The sequence below is a fragment of the Aethalodelphis obliquidens genome, unplaced genomic scaffold (genome assembly GCF_003676395.1).
Source record: "Aethalodelphis obliquidens isolate GAN/ISIS:26980383/991018 unplaced genomic scaffold, ASM367639v1 scaffold33, whole genome shotgun sequence".
NCBI lineage: Eukaryota > Metazoa > Chordata > Mammalia > Artiodactyla > Delphinidae > Aethalodelphis > Aethalodelphis obliquidens.
In genome coordinates, this window is record NW_020837977.1 from 10,366,376 (window position 1) to 10,391,302 (window position 24,927).

Genomic DNA, 24,927 nt, shown 5'->3' on the forward strand with positions numbered 1-24,927 from the left:
CTTTTTATGTCTGGATAACAACACTAGATATTGAATACTGAATAATATTGTACGGCTATACCGCATTAGTTGGTAGACATTTGGATTGTTTCCAGTTGGGGGCCATTATGAGTAATGTTGCAAGATACTTTTTATACCTGTTTATTTTTAAGCTCAAAATATATTTTTAAACCTGTTCTCTTTCAGTGCACCCCATTTTTTGTTTTACTCAGATTTCTCTGAGTACACTAATTACATTTTTTAAATTCTCTTATTTCTTGTAGCTTCTGGGCCATTTGGTTTTTCATTTTGTTCCATTTATTTCTAGCTAAAGAGTTTCTTCAAATGTCTGATGATTCTTGTTTGCTTATTCATTCATGTTTAAGTGAAGGGAATAGTGAAGTAGTTGAACTGTGTCTCTCCAGCAATTCCGACTACCTCTGCAGAAGCTCTCTCTTCAAGTGGGCTTGTATGATGTACTCTGACATTAAATTTCCACCTACTGTGTTCCTCACTCTGTATCCACTTCTCCAACAATGCTTAATCATATTGTATTATAATTATTTGTCTTCCTCACAACTAGAGATTTCAAGAGCAAATGCTGTATTTAATTTCATTTTGTATATCCCAACTTCTCTTGCACAGTGCGTCACAAAAAATAATAAATACATGTTTGTTGAATTGAATTTTATATCACATTTTAAATTATCATGCATTAAAATGTGTTTTTGTTTTTTTTTTCTAGAGGCGTGGAGCTATCTCCTATGACAGCTCTGATCAGACTGCGTTGTACATTCGTATGCTAGGTAAGAATTATTTATTTTGCACCAATATCAGTTAATTTTGTTATCTGCTGTTAATTCAAGATCGAGATATCTTTCATTAGGTAGCTTTTCATCACTGTTTGCAGCAGAAATGACCTATTACTTTGAAGTTGAGTCTAGAAGCCAAAATTAATATGATGTGAATAAAGAGGGGCATCTTAGAGTTTGGGTAATTGAGAAATCTCTGGCTTAATAACTGGGACTCTGTGATTAGTATACAATTTTAAGTTGCGTCCTGATTATTCTTCATAAAAAGAGTCTTAGATTTGTACAGTTGCTGAATACTAAACGGTAACACGAACAAAGACGAGACCGTGAATTACCTGATCGCATAGTCCTGTCACTGGATGTGTTTGTTCTCAGTTGGCAGGTGAGAAGGCCATTTGTCTTCTCCTAGTCTCAGTTCTTAAATCTTTAATGTATTACTCAAGTCCAGAGGGTAAAATGAATTTGATGTGTGTATATATACATGTATAATTGATATATATATATATATATACACACACATACATATATGTGTGTAGTTTCTCTCTTTCCCTCTTTGCCAGATTTTTCTCTTCATCCACGCACTCCTTGATCCCTTGTACTTTAATTCATACTATTAAAAACATACTATAAAGATTCCAGTAGGCACCTTTACTCATCTTTTCTTACTGTCTTTTCTTCATGACTGCTCTCCTTATACTCAGAATTCCTCGCTCAATTTCTATGATATTTAGTCATCCTTATTCTTCACCTGCTTCTGGGGTGGTGATTTGGTTTGGGGTTTTTTGTTTGTTTGTTTGTGCCTCTTTCATTAACTCCTTTTCATAGTCTTAGGCCTGTGTGTTCTCCAGTGTCCTGTTTTTGCTCTTCCCTTTTTCTCTCTTTAAGTTACCTTGTGTATCTTACCTGCCTAGTCCCATTCCACTCTAGCACATATTTCCCCCCGGGAATGTTGAGCCTTTTCTTCTTTACTGTCTCCATCTCTCTCTGTAGACATGTCAGGATTCTACTCTCCTTAAAACAGAGTTTTAGGCTCCTGTCTTCTTCACTCTGTAGAGCATCTCCACATGGTTATGGGTACCTCACATTTGACATATGTGTTAAAAGATTTGTGTTCCCCAGGTCTGTGATTTTGCATTCTTTCACCGTCTCAGAAAATGGAACTCCATTCTTCTGGTTGTCAGGTCAGGAACCTTGGCGTCATTCTTGACTCTTATTTCTTATTTCCTCTGCGTTTACTTCATCACCACATCCTCTTGGCTGATACCTCCAAAGTGTATCCAGGATTTCCCCACCACAATGCTGTTACCATCCCTAACTGAACCACAGTTACCCGGTTTTTTATCGGTAGCTGTCGTCACATAGTTGTACATTAGATCTCCAGAACTTCCCTGCGTAACTGAAACTTTTTACCCCCTTGACCAGCATCTCCCCATATCCCCCTCCCCGCAGGCCATAGCTGTTGCCTCGTTGAATGCACTCACTCCTTAAGTGTCTCCCTGTGTCTGCCTGTGCGTCTCTACTTGATTCTAGTCTATGCAGCCAGAGTGAACCTTTTCAGACCTAAGTCCATCTCACCCCTCTGTTCTGAATCTTCCGATAGTTTTCTGTCTTGGAGTAACAGCCAGAGCTATTACAATGGCCCGTTGAAGGTCCAGTGTGATGTGGCCCTACTGTTTCTCTGACCACACCTGCTACCAGTTCCCCTCATTCACCTCACTCCAGCCATGCAGGCCTTTTTGCTTGACCTTGAACGTGACAAGCATGCTCCCGTCTCAGGGTATTCATACTTGCTCTCCCTACGTCTGGACCCGTCTTCATCCAGGTGGCCGTGTGGCTCACTGCTTCGCTGCCTCCAGGCCTCTGCTCAGATGCCTCCCGTTCGCTGAGGTCTCTGACCACAGCCATGAATCACTCCTCCCCGACTCCTCCTCCCTGTTCTTCTTTCCTTGCTTTAGTTTTCTGCATGGTGCTTTTTACCATCTTCCATAGAATGAAATTATTTGTTTGTTTTATTATTTGTGTCACTCCATGAAAGGGTGCGCTTCATGAAGACAGGGACTTTATATATTCTGCTCACTGCTGTGTTACCTGACATGTAGTGAGTGCTCAGTAAACATCCAATAGAGAGTGAAGGCATCGCCACATGAGAGAAGGGATTAATCGTTGTGGGATGGACTCATGGTGGATGACAGGCACCTTGAAACAAAGAATAAGCAGGAGAGCCTTCCAGGCAAGCGGAATTGTGAGGGCACAGGAATAGGGACTGGAGACTTAAAGGTTATAAACTCGGAGGCTGTGGAAGTGTAGTGGGAAAGGTGCTGCCTTTGGAGCCCGCAGAGCTAGGTTTAAACCCTGGCACACCTTTACACTAGCTTTGTGGCATATGCATGCTCTTAAACATCTAAAAATCTCAGTTTCTGCATCTGAAAATGGGGGTTAAGATTCCTATCTCTCAGATTTGGTTAGAGAATTAAATGAAATAATGTCTGCAAGGCAGAAAAAGAGCACCTGGCAGAAGATTGCAGTGGTTATGTTGCTGTATGGAGAAGTAGATCCAAAAGTCATATGAATATAGGAAGAAACAATACTGAGCTTATAAACAACAAAGTTTAAGACCCAACTAAAGACCTTGACTATACCCACTGTCAATGAGAAAAAAGATTGACCAAATTAAACATTTCAGGCAAAATCTTTAACATTTTAATTTTCTGTACATGTAAAAAATTATAAGCTGCTTGAGAATAGGTAATATATTTTCTATTTCTTTATATCCCTTATAGTATAGTGTTAGGCACAGAGTAGACACTTAATAAATATTTGCTTCTCATTGTGGCTTTTTAAAGTTTTGTGCTGAGGATTTTTTTTAACTCCAAGTGAGTAATAAGATATGAGGTTGGATTATCATATACATGAATCATCTTTCAGAAGGTGACTCTAAAATAGTGGTTATAATTATTAGAGGGGTAGGTTACAAAAAAACCGCATCTAGTCTTATAACTCAGTGCCAAAAATTTGTAAACCCTTTCAAATAAATCAGCTCTTAACTACTTATTCCATTTATATCATTAGTAGCCTGAATTATGGGTTTGATCCCACATAGACCTTTATTGCATGTGGGAGCTTATTCCTGAACGGCAGCCTTCTAAGCTTACGTTTTATTCCTGATTCTGTCCAGGAGATGTACGCGTAAGGAGTCGAGCAGGATTTGAATCAGAAAGGAGAGGTTCTCATCCATATATTGATTTTCGTATTTTTCACGGTAAGTGTTAGCAGATACAGTGTTTCTCTCAGACTTCCAGTAAAAGATCTTCATAAAATTATGTAATTTTCCAAGGGAAAGCGAATACAAGGAAAAACATATTATGTTTAAAATGTTTTTAAAATACTGGGTCATGATAAATGACACTTTATTTCTAAATAATACTTGTAAATGTTTAGAGGCAAGGAGAATTGGAAAGTATCAAAATATGAAAGCTGGTATGGTTTTTCTTCTTTCTTATTTAAATGTGAAATTACTTTGGTACATTTTTTTCTTTTTAAAAACTATATGTTCAAAAAGTTGTTTTATTCTAAATGTTCTGTCTTCACGACTCTAGATAAAATGTTTTTGTGCAGGTGACATTATATAAAGGTATCTCATAGTTAACAAGGTATATATCCCTTGGATTTATTTAAAAACACACATACCCCTGAAAGATGTTTGGTAGAATGCGTATTTCGAAAACAAATATTGTTTGGTTCCGGCGCATAATGGGAGAAAAAGGGAAAAAACAGGACTTCTAAAACCCTTAAATATTAACCATATTAAATCTGTTTTTGGAGGAGTTCCTCTTTTGGTCATGTTGGATAAATTATTTGGATTAACAATACAATTGAAAAAATTAGAAAAACTAGACACAGTAGAAAAGACGTGTATTTGAGTGTATCAGAGTGCTGTTGAGGCAAGGACGAGGCAGGCATTTCAGGCTACTTTTCCCCTTAGTGGCATCTGCTGATGCTGGGAAAAGTGGGTGAGAAGCTGAGCAGAGCTTTTGTTGGACACTTGAGGCCAGAAAAACAAAAACAGGTGTTTGTAGTTCACCAAGGTTGGGGAATTGTCCTGGTAAACTCTCTATGCTTCAGTCAGAGACCCAAAGTGCTTTATATTAGAAAAAAATCCCAGCTTTAAACTCTCTCAAATAATGATTAGATTAAGGTGGTCTATGATTTTAGTGCCTCTAAGGCACCTGCTTAGAAGTAAGTGTTAATCTTCTTCGGAGGAAGGAGACTCTTTTGGATTTGGTTTGCCAATATTTTACTGAGAATTTCTGCATTTATATGCATGAGAGAGAATGGTCTGTAGTTTTCTTTTTTTTATAATGTCTGATTAGAGTGAGTTAGGAAGTGTTACCTGTGCTTCTAGCCTCTGAAAGAGATTTTAGAGGATTGGTATAATTTCTTCCTTAAAGAATTCACCAGTGAACCCCTCTAGGCCTGATGTTTTCTGTTTTGGAAGGTTGCTGGTTATTGATTCAATTTCTTTAATAGAGATGGGCCTTTTCAGGTTGGCACCTTCTCCTTGTGTGAGTTCTGGCAGACATTTACTGTGGGATTAACCTGGTCAAGCTCCTGGAGGTAAATCTCACAAAATTCTGCTTCCCCCTCCCACCCCATGACTGGATTTCCCTGGAGTTTTTAACTCTCAGAGAAGCCTCCAGAAGTTCATCGATTATAGTTCAGGTTTCTCTGCCCCGGCACCGGTTCCCAAGGAGGTTTCCATTTGTGAGTCTCTGGGCCAGTAAGTTGTCTCTCTTTGCCTGTCTCTCCAGTCTTGGGGCAGTGAGTTGCCCTGTGTCCTCACGTCTTCAGTGGATCCTAGAACAGTTGTTGATTTTGCAGTCTGTTCAGCTTTTCATGTGTTGTTAGGACAGAATGGCAACTTCTAAGCTCCTTATATGCAGATCCAGAAACCAGAAGTCCTATTATGTTGTTTCTGAATGAAATGGTAAATAAGTATTCTGAATTTTTGTTTTAATTTCTATTATGGAAAATGTCCGTAGATACAACGCACATAAACTAAAGCTCTTTGGGGCAGTGAATAATTTTAAGAGTGTGGAAGAGTTCTGGGGTCAACATGTTGGAGAAAGCTACACAAGAGTTACCCCTAAAAGCATGAGGTCCAGAGATTTTACAGGCAAATTATTCAGTGTCTTTAAGAGACTGATAATTAGTTTCACAGCACTTTAAATTCTTTCAGATTACACAAAAAGAAGTCATTCAGAGCTATTTTTATAGAGCAAATATAACTTTCAAGAGGCAAATGTAATACTCTAAGTGTAAATGTCTATAAAAAAATCTTTGGAAAAAATATTAGCAAAAGGAATACCAACAGCATAAAAGAATAATACTCCAGGATTAGTGGGTTTGTCTGGGGAAGGAAGCGAGGGTGATTCAATATGTCGTTTTTTTCTGTAACAACACATTAGACCTTAGTAACATGGGTTGCCTCCAGGAGGGAAACTGGGCGACCTGAGGACGTGAGAGAGAAAGAAGCTGTTTGTTTTACACCCTTTTGAATTTTGATTCATGTGAACATATTACTCACTGAAAAGTTTAAATAAAATTGTTTGTAAATATTGTAATATACAAAGATTGGCTCTGAGTAAGGATATCAGTAAAATGGTTAAGTCTCAATATTGACCTAAAGAAAAGCATTGGGAGTCTCTAGGTTACCCCTTGTCTTCTACTGCATTTTAGTGAAAGAGAGGATTTGAAAATTATAATTGTTATAAGATGCTGGAAGTCTTAAATAGGAGACATAATGGGACATTTCTGTGGGGGAGGGAAGTTGGAAATGACCAAATTGTTGGAGGTACTCTCTCATGGAATTCAAATAGGATGTTTATCTTCTAAATCATTATGAAACCAGGAGCAAATGATGTAAAATCTTAAGGACAAAATGAGAAAAGTACAAGCAAAGGTATCAATGATGGCAGTAAAGGTAAACGGATAAAATATTCCTTCTAAGAGATAAAGGTGCTCAGATTGGGTGCAAAATGAAACCTAGTGGCAAGAAATGGTTGAAAGCAGTGTGCAGCAGTCTCGGGCTTGGGGATCTGCACTTGCATCCTAACGTGGAGCCTCTGTGGTCTGGTGTCTCAGGACAGCAGAGGCCACTCGGCTTCTAGGTATGCAGATTCTCTTCACGACCCCATCGTGACAGATGTTCTAAGACTCTAGGCTGTAGCTGGAAATTGTCACTGTGGAACTGACCCTGTAGTTATTATAAAACAAGAGTATCTCTCTAAGCCAAAATGATAACGTAATTTGGAGGGGTTTTTTAAATAGAGAAAAATGAGTCATTCTTTCCTACTCGTGTCGTAGGTTCTGTTTATCACACAGCTCAGAATTCTGAAAAGAAAAAATTTTCATCGAGCGTTATTTTATGAAATGTGATCTAATCAGGGGGTGAGCGCATGCCCGAGCTGTGGCTGAAGCCTCCTGAGTGCCGCCTTCAGCTGTGTCCCGCGGACCTGGCCAGCGCTGCGGGGTGGGCGTAATCCCTCGAGGGCCTGAGCAGTAGGGCTTCAGTAATGTGCCCTCTCCTTTGTATACAATTAAAAATATGATTTTATTTTTCACAGTGACATAAATATTTGCATGCTGAAGTTAAAATAGTTTCTAGAATGTTCTGAATACAAAATTCTGGATAGGTATATTAAATTCATTGAAGCTAGAATTTTCTCTGTGTACAGCTCCTCACCCCACGCCTTCTGTGCATCTCTTTGGCTTTACCTTAAACTCACTGTTAACTTTCCCTGTTGTAAAATTCTTGTCTCTCTCAGTTCTTTCATTGCTTACAGCCAGTCTGCATTCAGTCCCATGTATTTAGTAACCGAAAATAGCTGTCATTCTCCTCTCCTTTCTGTCCTCCTTATCTCCTATCCTGCTTGATTCAGACCTCTGTTACCACAGTCTGGGGTTATTCTGGTGGTCTCTTAACTGTTGTCCTTACTTGTAGGATTCTGTCTTGTAATCTGTCCTCCCAGGGCAGGGTCTTTTTAAAGAGAGAGAGAGTTTAAAATACAGGAGAAAATGCATATCAACAGGTTAGAAACATATATTATACCATTAGTACATTATAACTACTGCTTGTCTGTAATTTTGTATTTCTTCCATGCGTTCTATTTGTGAGGTGCTGCTGATGTGTGTTCAGGTGCTGGAATAGTTTTAACTTGTTTCTGGATTGAGATTTTCTCCACGTTGAACATAATTGTATTTATTAAATTTGCCTAGAAATTAGACATCTACACTGTAATATTGAGCTTTTTTTGAACGATTCTTTTATATATACGGTTTATTATAAACAGTGTTTGGGTTTACCATCCCAAGGTGCATTCTCCTCTAGCTGTTTATCCAGTTAGAGAACAATTACAGGCTCCAAAGTTAGCAAGTGAGACCTCAATAATAATTTTATTATGTAAATATTGCGGTTTTTTCTGCCCTGAGTTTTTGTGGTTTGGATTATCTTTTGTCATAAATCCTTATTCTCGTTCTCGTGAGGCCTAGAAATGGATCTTCACAGTAGGCTTTGCCATGGGCATTATCATGCGGCAAGTTCTGACTGTGAGTCTTTCTGAAAGCGTATAAAGAGGCAAAAGAAGAAAATCAGCTGAACACACGAGTACATTAAATACAGAAACAGTGTTCAACTTCACTACTAAACAAATTCCTATGAAATTTAGAAAGTTAAGCAAACGATCAGCTAAGGTGCTAGTGATAGAAGTTTGCGTTATTACAAACTTTTTAGAAGGCAGTTTGTCACGATGCATCGAGAGTCGTAAGCATTTTTTTTCTCTTTGATTTCAGCACGAGACATGTATGCAGAGGGAATAATCGTACACAAATGTCAATGTATGTGTGAAGACACTCACATTGGCCTTATTTATAATAGGAACATGTATTAGCTTGTGGTGTTATTCACTGAAGTATTTGAGGGTAAAAGACCAGGATGTTTATAACCTACCCTCAGATGTTCAGAAAAAGAATCAAGTACACACCACACACACGTACACACACACACACACACACACACAGTACAAATGGTAAAGCAGGTGGATAAAATGTTAACAATGGCAAATCTGAGTAAAGGGTAGTGATAAAGGGTATTCCCTGTACTATTTAGTTTTGCAGCTTTTTGCATTTTTTATTTGTATTTCAAAATATCTCTAAACAAAAAGTTTTTAAAGTATGGTAATGAAATTATGCATTTATTAAAAAGCATGGGTTTATAGTCGGAGTGCAGATTTGTTAACTGGTATTAGACCAGGTCTGTGGTTGTTTATAAAGAAATGGGAGAATTCAAACTTTGGGAAGACGTTTTGAAACTAACCTGTATTCATGGTTACAGAGGGTGGGGGGATTTGGAAGATCATGAATCCTCGTTGCCAGGAAGTGTTTGCAGAAGACCTGGTGTAAGTCTGCAGCCAGGGTTAGCCTGGCAATTCGTCACAGATTCTGCTTTAATCAAGAAATTCTACTCTAATTTTTAAGTCGTCACACAGAAGCTTTCATTCTTAGCTAGGTTTTGTTGTTTGGGGGTTTTTGTTTGTTCGTTTTTTGGTCTCTGCTGCTTTAAGTGGACTGTTCATGCTAACTTCTTTGTGAATTTATCAGGTGTTATTATCTTGGTTCTATGGGGCAAGAAAACAAATTTTCCCAGATATCATCTCTCACTGAAGAGATGTTATGAAGCATTCTTTTTTTTTTCTTTTTTTTTTTTTGCGGTACACGGGCCTCTCACTGTTGTGGCCTCTCCCGTTGCGGAGCACAGGCTTCGGATGCGCAGGCTCAGTGGCCATGGCTCACGGGCCCAGCCGCTCCGCGGCATGTGGGATCTTCCCGGACCGGGGCACGAACCCGTGTCCCCTGCATCGGCAGGCGGACTCCCAACCGCTGCGCCACCAGGGAAGCCCTATGAAGCATTCTTTTACCTTTGTTTGTGTTCTTATTACCTATGTTATGGTACAAAAGATAATATATATCATACATATTTACATAGTTTGAGTTTGAGAAAGCGATTTTTCATGTAAGGAAGTCATTGTTGACATTATTTTAGGATGATCAGAAACATTCCTTGGAACATTGTTTTTTCAAACTAATATTTTCTTCTCTGGGGAGTGTTCCATTTTGCAATTTAGATAGAACATGCATATCAGTGGGAATTATATGATGGGTTGTGTTTATTAAGAAATTTGGAAGATCTTAGCTCATTAAAGATACTGCTGAAATTTTCAGATGCTCATGTTAAGTCAGAAATTTTTATTCAGCCCAAAAGGAGATGTGAAATTGCTTATTGAATAGAAAGCAGTTTCTGGTTATACTACTTAAAAGGTGTCATGACAGTCCATGAGTATTCACAGTATGCTAATCACTAATTATTTGTTTAGATAACAAAAAACTAAGATTGGTGCTTCTTACTTAACCTCCTTGTCCCTTGTCTGTCCCCCAGAGCTGTACATGGAATCTTGTAATGGTGTTTAGGGCTATCGGATTACTAGCAGATAATGCAGCTAGCTCTTCTAAGCATTTGATCATTTTATATAACTTTTTTTTTTTTTAAGGATTGGTCCACTTTCTCAATAGGCAGATGATTAGTTTCTGACAAATATTTAAACTTCAGTGTTAACGTTAATACTTCTTTGATACCTACTGAAAAACTTCAGCTTTCATCCCATTTTTAGAAGATCCCTAACCTTTCCAGACCTGCCCTATCTAGGAATTATTCCCACTGAGGTCCAGATTTCTGGTCCTCCAGCATTTAATAAACTGATTCTTGATGTCCCGCATTCAACTAATTTTAACCTATTTAGTCTTCTGACCTTATGTTGTGAAAATTCGAGGTTTGAGGCACCTGATAATGATGAGCAATATATACACTACCAAATGGGGAGAAAGAGGTAATGGGGGTAGAGAAGAAAGCTGGGGAGAGAGAAGCTGATTGATTAGAGAGTGGCAGAGATGTTAGGCTGCTGGCTGGGTGGTGCGGACTGAAAAGTGCCCTAGAGCTGGGTCTCCCTGACGCGGCCCCGTGGCTCCCGACCATCTCTCCTTAGCGTGACAGCTCCCCTTCCGCGGGCTTTCTCAAGTTCTGCTTTCACTCCGCTCTCTGTGGAGAGAGAACCAGGAACCTCCCTCCTGTGAGTTTCCTCCTTTCGAGTATGTTGGCTTCAGTAACCAGCTTTCCGTAGGGTGGATTACGAGCCCCAAATTTTCCTACAGATATTTTTCTATGTCCAATTGGCCGTACACCTGGTCTCTTGAAATATAATATTTTGACTTTTAAATTAGTTGGGCTTAATGAAATGGATTCCATATTGACTTTGTGTCAGAATTCATCTCTTGTTTGCTATACATTTGATGCCCCTAAATTTAGTGAATTATTCTTTTAGTTACACATTCTTTTTAGCTTATATAGTAACAAATTCTAATATCTTTAAACATAAAAGCATTATTATAATTCTGCTCCACATGTGCACTGATACCTTCCTTTGCAAGGTTCTGGCGTGGGTATTAAGTAGTAAGGGAAGCTGCCAGCTTGAAATTTTCATGGAATTCACCAAAGCTCATTGACGTCATCCAGACTGGAAGCCATGGTCTCTCTGCCAACGTTGGACAAGATGTAATACCAGGAGAATGTTTTTTCATGTCCACACAAACGCAGTTTTCCGTTTTCTTTTACTCCCGACACATGGTAATGTTCCATTCTATGTAAATGTGTTTTGCCCATTATCTTGAGCCTTTTTATTCATTTTAGCACTTTATTCCACCCCATACTAGGGAACCTTTCAGGATATTTACATTGTAGCCTAAAAGGCTTTTAGCCTTACTCATCTTTTTGTTCCTGGTTTCTGGCAGCCTCTGGCTCATTGTAGAGATTGAATATATTCCTGTTGCATCAAATTGACTAAAACTGCACATCTTCTACCAGTTGGACTTAATACGGTCCCATTTGTATTTCTCTAAGTATGATCTGTATTAGCTGTAAACTGAATTCAGGCTGGCTACTGCCCTTCTGTTGAATCAAATGTCTCATGTTGTCTTTATTATAATGACCCACTCTGAAAGCAGACAAAATTATTAAGTGCTGCCTTAGACCCTCAGGTGCGTTTGGTTTTGTGTTGTTTCTTATCTTCCTAACAGGGCTGTGTTAGACTTGGATACTTGTTTCATACTTAGTGACATGATCAGAAAGAACATCTGTTTCTGCGTTTATCTTGAGCTTAAACGCTTATGTCATACTGACTTTATTGTCTTAGTTTATCTTAGTCTTTAATGTATAGTAAACTCCCACACAAACTCAGGTCCTCTTATATTCCGAAGCTTTTACTGCTTCTTCCCTTTAAGAATAGAAGTTGTTGCGTGGCGTTTCCCTCAGCCATGACTTTTTCTGTGTTACATTGTTTTTCTTATTATCTTTCATACTGTACTGCCTGGTCATCACTTTCCTATTTACAAGCGTATTTTTTTTTTTTTTTAGCCATTATTTGTTTGATTTGCTAAGGTGGCTGTCCATGATTTGTAATTTAGTCTCTCATTCAGCTGTGAGTGTGCCAGCCTCTACTTATAGTTCTGGTATTATAGACTAAGGTCATATCTGTCTGGAGTTTCTATTAAATTTTAGTTTGTTCCCAGTCATTCATTTATCTTGAAGTCATATCTGGTTGTTTCAGAAACACTTCTGTAATAGTTCATAGTCACAGGAAACAATCTCATGTCCTTTTCCCCTGTCTGTTCATCATGCGTGTTCCTGCCTCCTTCCTATAACAGTCCCCTTGCCAAGCAGTGCCTGTAGAGATGAGTACTGCTGTGCTGAATCGAATTAGGAAACAGAGCATTCTGCCCCCCTGTATGCATTTTTTTAAATGTATCTAGTTTTCCAGGAGATTGTGAAGTGCCTGCATTTGAAAAACCACTGATTTTTGTTTCTTTTTTGTCTCAAATTGAAAGAATATCTCCTAGATACCTTCTCTAACTTCATAGCATAAATTAGGGAACCGATATGGCTTGGACCTTAACCTTAATAAAATTTAATGACAGTTTAATTCTGCCTGACCTTTGGGGAATTGGAGAATTGGAGATTTAACCTTAAGCTTTATTTTGTATGTTATACAGTAAGGCTTGTGTGCTTTCTTTTCCTTCTTTTTTTCTCAGCTTACTAATAAGGGAATTAGGAATGTAACAAATAAGGAGCTGTGTTCAAGTCCTACGTTTGAGCGTAAGAGGGACCCAACATGTCACGTATCCCGTCTCTGTAGGAGAGTTGGGAGTGATACTGCTCAAGACGTGTTGATTTTCCAGCCCTTTTGTTTCCTTAACCTATTACCTATATTTCTTTTTTCTGTCCACTTTCTAATATGAAGGAGAAAAGAAATGCCTAATCCATAACAATAAGAGTAATCTTTTAAAAAGGGTTTTATATTGACTGTTTTATCAAATCCTGTCAAAGTGAATATTGAATACTGCAAACTAAAGTTATAAGAATTGCTTAAGGGAAAGAATATTAGTTTATTCTCATGTTAACATTGATGTAATTTTAGATTATGAGTAGCTCCTTTATTTCTTTGGTTTGTAGTGAAGCTTGGAATGTCTATATATTTATTTTAAAGTAATGACGTATGCATATTTTGAAATCTTTAAATGTGTGCATTTAATTCTACAGTATGTAAAAGTATACAGTGGTCTTCAGAAGGAAGTTATGCTGTCATGAAGAATAAATCTGGCTTTGTTAAAATAAATAGTATGAAGTCATGTGCTTAAAAATATTTAAACATGAAACCAATGTTATATGTCAATTATACATATTGTTTTAAAAGAATTGATATCTGTAATAACTATAGCCATTAATGTTAGTGTTTATTCTTTGCCCAAAAAGACATATTGCTGTATTATCTCTTTTGATTTTTACAACAGTTCTGTAAGGCCTGTTTTACAGTGAGGAAACTGACAATCAGTTCAATAACTTAAATAGCTTTCCTAATATCACAAAACTAGTAAAAGGGGCAGGGCTGGGATTCAAAATCAGATATGTAACTCCAAAGCTGATGTCTTTATTTGCCCTGCTGTACTGCTTCTCCATATCAGAACAAGCTACTCTACTAAAGACCATTGCTCTGAACACCTAGCTGTTTTTTCTCCATTTATCCATGCATGCTAAATGTAAAAATTCTTCCAAGAAAACTTGAATTTAGATGTAGCTAAATGTGTTTATTCAGTATTAACAGTAGGCTTTCTGATATGGCTTCCGTTCTTTTTAAGGAAAATTAAAGAGGAGATTGGAACGAAGAATGTCTTAATATTTTTTATTCAGTTATCATTCAATATGACCTTGCCCTAGACTAGAGTTAACACCTTACAGCACTGAATTTAAAAAAAAAATGTATGACAGTCTCCAAGGGTAGTTCATGCTAATGCGTCTAAATGATTGTTACGGTTTTAAGGTAGCAGGTATAGTGACTGCAGGACTCCCTCTTGTGGACAGTTAAAGCAAGTAGTGGTCAAGTCTCAAGATCCACAGGCTTTTCTGTTAAAAACCTCTTTTGTCTAATAATATCGGTGACATCTTTGCCATGCCGTTTGGATGACAGACAGAGAAGAGGGTCTGTAGGAGAGTTGAGAGTGATACTGCTCAAGACGTGTTGATTTTCCAGCCCTTTTGTTTCCTTAACCTATTACCTCTATTTCTTTTTTCTGTCCACTTTCTGATATGAAGGAGAAAAGCAAGAGAAAAACATGGCTTCTAAATTTGCTGCTATCCCACATTTCAGTACTGGCTCAGAGAAGCCAGGAGTGGATGACTGGAAGTAATTCCCATGTTCATTAAGTAACGATGCTCATTTAGTTTTGGTGGGTTAATTAGTTTGTTCGTGATCACAGAGTGAGGTAATGTGATATTTTAGACAAGAACCAGCAGCGCCAGCAGTTCTTAATAGTAACTTGATTAAGTCACTGAGCCCTGTCGGCTTTCTAAGCTGGATTGGAATGTAGGTAACCATGTAAACTAGAACAAGCCCGAGACTTAAATAGTCCTAGCCTGGTGGAAGCTGGGCTTGAATAAAGACAACTTTAATCTGTTGTCTTTTATGCTGTGAAATAAATACTGGTGTGTCTCATGTCACAAAATGAGTTCTTGAGAATATTGGTTAATAGGGTCAGATTTTATGTAATATGGTCAGGGGGTGAGCCTTTTAGCCATTTAACTGTCTGAATGAAAGTACTAGTTAAGTTCTCAGGATCACTCTTTCTTGTTCCCAGTTCCCCATGTATCCTCTTTTTATCTGTTCCTAAATGATACTACTTATTCAACTTGATACCTTCTCAATAGTGGCCTCTACTTGCTTGTTTCAGTATAGGAATTTTATTTTTAATCATTGTAGGGAATCAGTGTGTATCTGTGTGTGGAGGAAGGCTGGGGGTGGGGTGAAGCAAACCTGAAACTAAAATTTTCCATCTTAACATGATCTCATCATGCTTCATCCTTGATTCATAGTTACTGATTCCCTTTTCTTAGATCATATTTTGGAAGCTATTCTAGGAGAGTTCTGGAAACCTCTCCAATTTTCTTTTAGAAAACCTATCCTCCAGTTTGATAGTGTGTTTTAGAAGCCATTGAAATGTGCTCCTATGTGCTTGTTCTACTTCTGAGGGTTTGTTGTAAGGGAATCAGGACGTGTGCGAAGACTCAGTTATAAGAATGTTCACTACAGAGTTGTTGGTAAGAAAAATGAAAGTTAGGAGCAGCCTAAGAGCAGAAAGATTTAGTAAATTATGATAGTTTCATACTGTGGGATAATATGTGGCTAGTAAAAGTGATGGCTCATGTAAGTGCCATTTACTGACTTGAAAAGGTGTTCGTGGATTCTTAAGTTAAAAAAATGCTGTGAACTGTCTGGGATAAAAGAGAACCTGTATGTTTATGCATATATAGGAAATAATTCATAGAAAAATACCTAGTGCACCAGGCTGTTGATAGGTGTTGTTTCTGGACTGCTAAGCCTTTCCATGCACCTTGTGCCCATTCTCAAACCCAGGTTGAGCGGAAGAGAAGGCTTAGGGCAGCTACTCCCAGAAGGGACCAGGCAAAACAGCTTTTAAAGGAAAGGGACAGTGTGGCTCAAAAATAACAGGGTAGGGGGGCTTCCCTGGTGGCACAGTGGTTGAGAGTCCGCCTGCCGATGCAGGGGACACGGGTTCGTGCCCCAGTCCGGGAAGATCCCACATGCCGCGGAGCGGCTGGGTCCATGGGCCATGGCCGCTGAACCTGCGTGTCCGGAGCCTGTGCTCCGCAACGGGAGAGGCCGCAGCAGCGAGAGGTCCGCGTACCGCAAAAAAAATAAAAATAAAAATAACAGGGTAGGAAGCTCTAGGGGTTGGTTCCTCCATCAAAACAACCACTAAACTGGAAAAAAAAAAATGGCAGAATTAACTATTTCAGGACTCTGGACCCTGACTGGACACTTACAACAGCCAGGGGGGTGCTTGATGAGGGAGGGGCTGCTGTTCTTCGGCAGTTAAGCAGTGTGCACAAACCAGTGATCATCCCCCGCTCCTCAGCCCCTCGACCTGTGGGGAGAGTGGCCCATGTTTCTTTAGTGACTTGCTGAAGCCAGGTGGGCAGTGGGGACCTAGTCCTCCAGAAATTTGGGGTTGCTTCTTGACGTCAGTCTGGCAGATCCTGAGGGTTAGGCACAGACGTTTGCCTTGGTTTCAGCCCTTTCAGCTGCAGAGGCTTTGCCCAGAAGCATCTACCAGAAGATTTAAAGAATCGGTACTTCTCTCCCCACCCCCCAGCCTTTGGAGCCAGACATATAAGGGAAATCTGTGTTGGGTCTTTGGCTGACTGCAGAGATACTGTAGCAGGAATTTCAGTGACCACACACAACAAGGAATAAACAAAGTCAGATAGATATGCAAAGACAAAAATAGTCTGGTCACAAAATAGTCACAAAACAGATGGCTTCTGCCCACAACAAGCAGAAATAAATAGCCCTGGAAGAGTGAGAGATTAGATTTCCAGTTGCCGCAGCATAATACTCACAATGTCCAGTTCTCAATTAAAAACTATAAAACATACAAAGAAAATGGAAAGTATGGTCCATACATATGAAAAAATGAACTTCACAAAAACCATCCTGAGGAAGCCCACACATTGGAATTGCTAATCAAAGATGTTAAATCAACTGTCTTAAATGCTCAATGAGCTAAAGCAAACCATGGGGAAAGAACTAAAGGAAATCAGGAAAACGTTGTATGAACAAAATCAGAATCTCAATAAATAGAAATTATAAAAAAGAACCCAACAAGTTCCAGAGCTGACAAGTATGATAACTGAAATGAGAAATTCACTAGAGGGATTCAGCAGCAGATTTGAGCAGGCAGAAGAAAGGATTGGCAAACTTGAAGATAAGAACATTGAAATAATCCAGACTGAGAAGCAGAAAGAAAAAAAGAATGAAGAAAAATGATGAGAGCGCAAGAAACCAGTGGAGGGATCATCACGTGTACCAACATATGACTCATAGGAGACCCAGCAGGAGAAAGAAGAGAGAAAGGGGCAGAAAAATGATTTGAATGGTGGAAAACTTCCCATATCTGAAGACATGGATATACACATCCAAGAAGCTCGGTGAACTCCAAGCAGGATAAACTCAAAGAGATCCACACAGAGATGCATTATAGTCAAATAATTGAAACCCAAAGGCAAAGAAAGATAACTGGGGCAACCATGGTATAAGCACCTGAATATTGAATATGTTTAATGCTAGAGCTGAACTTAAAATGCAAATGGGGATTGGAGTGAAAGGGGGAAAAAAGCACTCTAACAACTAACAAACACTGAAAGAGGAAAAGGCAAAGAAGATGGGATATAGAGTGATTTCCTGTATAGTGTTATTTCCTGTTTGTAATAATAAAACATTAAAGAATGATATCTAAAGCTGACAAGTAGTGGAAAACAAGTAGTGGAAATATAAGCATATTTAATAAAATGAAGGTATTTTTGCAAATTGTGAAGTTGTAGCAGTGCCCTTCAGTAGAGGATTGGTTAAATAGATTATGGTCCATCCATATGATGGAATACTTTGTAGCCTCAGAATGAGGAAGGTCTCTGTGTACTGATAGGGAAAGAGCTCTAAGATAAATTAAAAAACAAAGTACAGAACAGGTTATATGGTATGCTGCCATTTACGTAAAAGAAGTAGAAACATAGTATATAATGATGTTTCCATATATTTGATCCAAAAATTGAGAAAGGATACCCGCAAAACTTTTAAAAGGTGATCATTTTAGGGGAGAGTTTGGCATTTGGTTGGATCAGAAACTGGGTAGGGGTGAGGTTTTTCACTGTGTTCTTTTCTCCCTCCCTCCTCCTTTCCCTCCTTGATTTTCATTTTTGAAACGTGAGTGCAGTACATATTAAAAATTAGATTAATGAAAAAAAATCAGATACCACCCCTCCCCCCATTTTGGTCCCACCCCTCCCCCCATTTGGGTCCTATACTAAGTCTCAGGCAAAGCTTTGAGGTAGTTTTAATTACCATCTCTGCAAAGTCTTATGGGATTTTCAGTTCTTTCTGGAATGTAATCTTCTTAGGTATAGGCTCCTCAGGCCCCTTAGGTGAAGAAAATTCTTTTCACTGGATGATTTGCCATTTCATTTGGACAGGTTCTCTGTCCTTTCTTAGATTGTATGTGAAATAATCAGTAATTGTTAAGGCTGGTTCTATCACTAAGTGAAGGTCTGTTTCTTATCCTGTTGTATAGGTTATTTGTGGGATTAGTCTTGCTGGAAGGCATTGGGTTCCTATGATGAGTGAGCTTTTCCCCTTCAGTTAATATCTAATATTCATGCTCAACTTAATGTGGTCAAAACAGAACTCTTGATAATGAGTCCCAACTTCAGGGCTCTGTGAAACAGGAAAAAAGACGAATTATGGTTAGTTTTTTTCAGTCAAGGAAAATGAGACATTGAGAAGTTGTGACCTGTGAGAAGTCACCTAGAAGATAGGAATAAGGCAGGGGCAGGTACAGCCGTGATCTCGTGGGTAGAGCCCTGACTCCCAGACAGTGCCACCTGTCTTAACCATTGACAGTGTGAATCCTGCCATGTTGAGGTAGGGACTTAGCACAGTGGATTGAGCCCCTTCAAACGAGGCTTATTAATTTTTTGGACCTTATGTAATTATCCTCCCAAAGAGATTCTCAAGTTTACTTCAAGGGTGGATTAGTTTGGACATACAATTTGGGAGCAGTGATCCTACTGTCAGTGTCCACACACAGGATGCAGAGGAATTGCCAGTGATAAAATTGTTACCTTTTGTGTGTGATTTAAGATAGTAAATTGAAGGGAATGCTTATGAAGTCATGCTTATGACCTTGAACTCTTTCAGGTTGCTTTTCCATAATGAATAGAATACGTGTCTTCTGCAACATTTTTTAGAAGCTTTCTAAATGCCTTGGCTCTAATGCGTTAATTGTACTGCATTTCTACTTTGGTTTCTAAGGTTATATTTGTAAAATGGGGATGATAATCTTTGCCATCTTCACAGGACTGTTGTGATTATTAAATGGGATGGCAGATGTGAATGTGCTTTTTGTAAAACAGTAAAGTGCCTTGTAAATGCAGAGATGGCAGTACTCGTATTAATTAGTTCTCATCTGCTCCCCATGTGTTCGTGTTATTCCACTCTGGCCCTTCCAGGTCCAGTCTTTTCTAGGAATAAGACTAGAAGGGTCATATTAAATTCTTGTATTTCTGGGACTTCCCTGGTGGTGCAGTGGTTAAGACTCTGCACTCCCAATGCAGGGGGCCTGGGTTCGATCCCTGGTCAGGTAACTAGATCCCACATGCATGCCGCAACTAAGAGTTTGCATGCCACAACTAAGAGCCCACAACTAAGACCCAGCACAACCAAATACATAAAATTAATATGTATTTAATTGAATACTTTTATTTCTGTACATTAGCTTTTTTCCCTCTGTGTTTCTTTCTGTACATACTTTCATCTAAATAAGGACAATTTTGAATAATGGTATACACAGAATTTTATCATAAACAGTCAATAAACCATACTGTAGAGATGTAATAAGAAACTTGTGCGTAATACTGTGGACACACAGGCTTTGTCAGTAGATCTGTGTTTTAAAATCTAGTTGTCAGGGACTTCCCTGGTGGTGCAGTGGTTAAGAATCCACCTGCCAGTGCAGGAGACACGGGTTTGATTCCCTGGTCCTGGAAGATCCCACATGCCACGGAGCAGCTAAGCCTGTGTGCCACAACTACTGAGCCTGCGCTCTACAGCCCTTGAGCCACAGCTACTGAGCCCAAGTGCCACAGCTACTGAAGCCTGCATGCCTAGAGCCCGTGTTCCGCAGCAAGAGAAGCCACTGCAAAGAGAAGCCTGCACACCGCAGCGCAGAGTAGCCCCTGCTCGCCGCAACTAGAGAAAGCCCGCACGCAGCAAGGAAGAGCCAACACAGCCAAAATAAATAAATTTATTTAAAAAAAAAAATCTAGTTGTCACCCTATATTGGCTGTATGATCTTATATATATTATATATAATATATAAACCCTATATTGGCTGTGTGATCTTATATATATTATATATAATATATACACCCTATATTGGCTGTGTGATCTTATATATATTATATATAATATATACACCCTGTCTTGGCTGTGTGATCTTATATATATTATATATAATATATACACCCTATCTTGGCTGTGTGATCTTATATATGTTATATATAATATATACACCCTATATTGGCTGTGTGATCTTATACATATTATATATAACATATACACCCTGTCTTGGCTGTGTGATCTTATATATATTATATATAATATATACACCCTATCTGGGCTGTGTGATCTTATACATGTTATATATAATATATACACCCTATATTGGCTGTGTGATCTTATATATGTTATATATAATATATACACCCTGTCTCGGCTGTGTGATCTTATATATAATCTCTTGTAGATTTACTGTGCTCCTGTATAAAGTGGAAGATAATAATACTTGTTTTTTTAACATTGTTGAGGGCTAGATGAGATACCTCTTCTTTTTTTTAAAATTCATTTTATTTATTTATTTTTGGCTGCGCTGGGTCTTCGCCGCTGCACGCGGGCTTTCTCCAGCTGCAGCGAGCGGGAGCCACTGTTTGTTGCGGTGCGCGGGCCTCTCATTGCGGTGGCCTCTCCCACTGTAGAGCACGGGCTCCAGGCACACGGGCTCAGTAGTTGCGGCTTGCGGGCTCCAGAGCACAGGCTCAGTAGTTGTGCGGCATGGGCTCAGTTGCTCCACGGCATGTGGCATCCTCCCAGACCAGGGCTCGAACCCATGTCCCCTGCATTGGCAGGCGGACTCCCAACCACTGCGCCACCAGGGAAGCCCTAGATAGCTTTTTTTAAAGCACATGGAACATTACTTTCACTGAACTTATTAAACTAACCTCATTTCCTCAAACATACTAATTCTAGTTCAAACATAATTGCTTGATATTAATAACATTACCATTTTGGTTCTAGTCCTTTTAATGTAAGTTACATTGATAAAGATAAAAATTTAACTCCACAGTTGTTCTAGATACTCTATTTTAGATCCACTGGGATGAAAAATGAGAAAAAACCCACGTAACTGTGCGTTATCTTATTTCTGGCTTATGTCAGTATATGGGAACCTCAAAACTCATCAGGTATTTCAAAAACGGTATGCATTTGTTCATTTACTCAGTATGTTTTATACATACCTACATGGCACTATTATTAGGCTTTGGAATACAAAGATGAAAAAAAATAATCCGTGCCTGTATTGGAGGTCATCATTTGTTGAAGGAGACAGATAAATAAGTAGTTGTAATAACAGCCTCAAAAGTAGTGTGATAGGTGTCTGCACGGGTAGCCTTGAGAACCCAGAGGAGGTGCCTCCCATCTCTCCGAGATGGGGAATGTGTATATAGGTGTCCAGGTGTGCTTCCCAGGGAAGGTGTCATCTGAGTTGAGTCTGGAGAGAGCCAGAACCTGGAGCATAAAGCCTTTTCTTCCAGGCCAAGAAGATGGAGTTCGTTTTAAAATGATGAGGGATCAGTGAATATTTTTATTTAGAGCAACATAAACAGATGTGGAACTTAGGATAATTACCTAGATGCATACCTCCAAGCAGTGGCATCAACATCAATTTTATTATCCTCTACATTGCCATCATTTGTTTAATACCTATTATATAACTGACTCGTGTGTATATTATCTCATTTAATCCAGCACCCTTTGAACTAGATATTATTGCCATTATTTTATAGATGAGAAAACACTGGGTGATAGAGGTTAATAGAACAGTTAGTGACTGGACACACAAGAGAGAATGTGTTTGATTACCTGTCATTCCACCAGTGGGATGTTAATGGAAGGTAAGATGAGAGATGATGGTCTGTTGCTCCTTAGTCTTCCACTTTGATGTTTCGTAGTATGAACATTTCACTTAACTTAGTTAGATTCTAGAATTTAAAGATAACATTCATGCTCTACAAGACAGCTTGTAACCAATGTCTTTTATTTTGTCTGGTGCCCCAGAAACTTTGGTTTATTCTAACACTGCAGGGACACATGACTGGTAGACTCATGGAAGGAAAACGTATCCATATCCAATGTGGAACCACATTTTTTTTTCTAGACTTTTTCATCTTGCAGGATTTTTATCCCTATCCTTTAGAACTCTTACAGGGTATAAGCTGCTTTATTCTCCATTCCATCTCCTTTTCCTCTGAATAAACTTCTCTTAAGGAAAGATTTGAAATGATACCTCATTAGGATTTGAGATGTTTGAGTTGAATAATTAATTCTCAAAGTCTCATATATAACTTGGGACCTGGCTTCTCAGTATGAAGGATAGTTTGAAACTAGATTTTGTCTTTCTGCTTCATAGTGTTTGTATAGTGTATTGAAGCGATGGAGTGAAAGGTAATAATTCTTAGGAAGTTAAAAAAAAAACTGATTATTAATCTAACCACACTCCTCATTAGCTTTCTAAATGCTGATAAAATTGGCAATTTGCCCCTTCATTCTCAGCTCTTTAATTGAAAGTACAAATAAAGTACCTCTTCTCTTCTAGAAATATGGCATGGAAGCTGATTAATTTTAAGACATATTTGTATGTAACTAGAAGGGGTACAACAAAGATAGGGTATGCACAGTTTTGAGTCGCTCTACTCACCTTTTACTCCTTTTATTTCAGCTCAATCTGAAATCGAAGTTTCTGTGTCTGCAAGGAATATCAGAAGGTTACTAAGTTTCCAGCGGTATCTTAGATCGTCACGCTTTTTCCGTGGTACCAGCGTTTCGAATTCTCTAAACATTTTAGATGATGATTATAATGGACAAGCCAAGGTGTGTATAGCTTTTTTCAAGAAAACATTAATTTTTAGATAAGTTTAACGAAGCCTTGTTTTTCCCATATGGTACTGATTTATAGAGGCTTTTTTTGTATGTGAAATCAGTTGAACCCATTTTTCAGGTTTTCCCTTTAGAGCAGCTAGCTGTTCATTCTATAGTTAGGTATTACAGAGCAAGGAACATTTCTGAAGTAACTAAAATAATGAAAATGTTTTCAATTTATTATAACAGCAAGTAGATCAATAGAAAGTTAAGCTATAAGATCACACTTAACGCTGGGAAGAATATTATGGATTGTCTGATCTAATTTCTGTATTCTGTAGCTAAGAACAGTATGGCCTTAAAAAAAAAAAAACAGAACACTATGGCCTAAATAGTATAAGGAACTTGGTTGAGCTCCCCCAGCTGGTTCGAAGTAAACCCAGCACAGGAAGACTCATGACTTTCAGTCAAATGATTTTTCATAATCTCTTGTTATCAGTGAGATTTTTGGAAGATTTAGATTTTTTTAAAAATTAAACCTGGTGATTGTGTGCATTGTTTTCTTTATATAGTTTAAAAGAAGTATGTTAATGAAGGTGGAAGTTAGTTGAGGTTGTTTTTGACCAAATGAGGATTTTTTAATAATCTTATGTTTCTAATATTTGTAAAAGTATTCTTTGACTTAATACTTACAGGCCAGATGTTGTCAGTTTGTGTAGATAGGGTCGGGGTACCCACTCTACGGTTATACTAAAGTGAAAAAATTTGCCTCCCAGTTTGATAAAACAAATCAGTGAAAAAGTACTGATGCTTTCCTTAAATTTTAAAATGTTCACAAGTTTTGCTTTTTAGAATGAGAATATTGTGTGTATCATTGGCTGTTAGTATTATAATCTCAACCAGTAGTACCTTAATGTTGCTTATGTCTATTAGGTCATAAATGTATACGACAGTGAAGTTTTGGATACAAAATAAAATTTTTTTCTTGAAAATAAAGTCCACAAAATTTTCAGGTTACAAATATATGGTGTAAAAATATCTATTTGAGTTTTAGGGTTGTGGGATTTATTTACTTGGCTGAAACAACCATCAACCTAAAAATTAATGTTAAGTGCTATTGACTCTTTTATAAGGATATTTAAAGAATATAAATAAATACCCACAAATTGGGAGTGTATTTTCAGAAAACGAATAACAAATAATTTGAGTGTAGTACAGTGTAAGCGTCTGGTGCCTGGGTTCCAGAATCAGACCACCTGACGTCAGATCCCAGCTCTGTTACTTTCTTGCTGAGCAAGTTAGAACTTTTTGCCTCTTTCCCCATCTATAAATGAGGATTGAAAACAATGCCTGCTTGATAGTGTCGGCATGAAGAGTAAGAGTGAGTAAAGCACTTTTAACAGTGCCTGGGATATAGCAAGTGTTCGGCTATTATAATTTACTTTTATTCGATTTTAAAAATCTGGTTTCTAGACCATGCAGTGTATGAACCACACTTCTGTGATGTTAAGTTATATTAGAATTCTTGACCGTTCATGGGAGTATAGGAATAAGTTGAAGGGAACACTAACCTTACCTATACATTTATTAACTGGAAGACAAAATAATAATTGTTTTTTCAAATGGAGTTTATCCCTCTGGACATATTTTGGAGCCGTTTGGAAAGGTCATGATTAAAGGGAGAATGATACTTAACATTCCTTAAAGTAAATCAA

At 38.3% G+C, this 24,927-nt stretch overlaps 1 protein-coding gene across 5 annotated transcripts in view; it reads left to right on the forward strand.

Moving 5' to 3' along the window:
* The window catches only part of PDE7A (phosphodiesterase 7A), a 114,794-nt gene that overhangs the window by 67,320 nt on the left and 22,547 nt on the right, over window positions 1-24,927 (forward strand). For 4 of the 5 annotated variants that reach the window (XR_003437353.1, XM_027127995.1, XM_027127997.1 and 1 more), the window contains exons 2-4: window positions 725-785; window positions 3,967-4,050; window positions 23,073-23,224. Coding sequence is in view for 4 of the 5 variants with exons in the window: in XM_027127995.1 (XP_026983796.1) it covers window positions 725-785; window positions 3,967-4,050; window positions 23,073-23,224 (297 nt within the window). In the remaining variant the exon portion in view is untranslated. Of the gene's footprint in view, window positions 1-724; window positions 786-3,966; window positions 4,051-22,140; window positions 22,249-23,072; window positions 23,225-24,927 lie in introns of those variants that run through there. The other variant, XM_027127998.1, reaches the window with a different exon arrangement.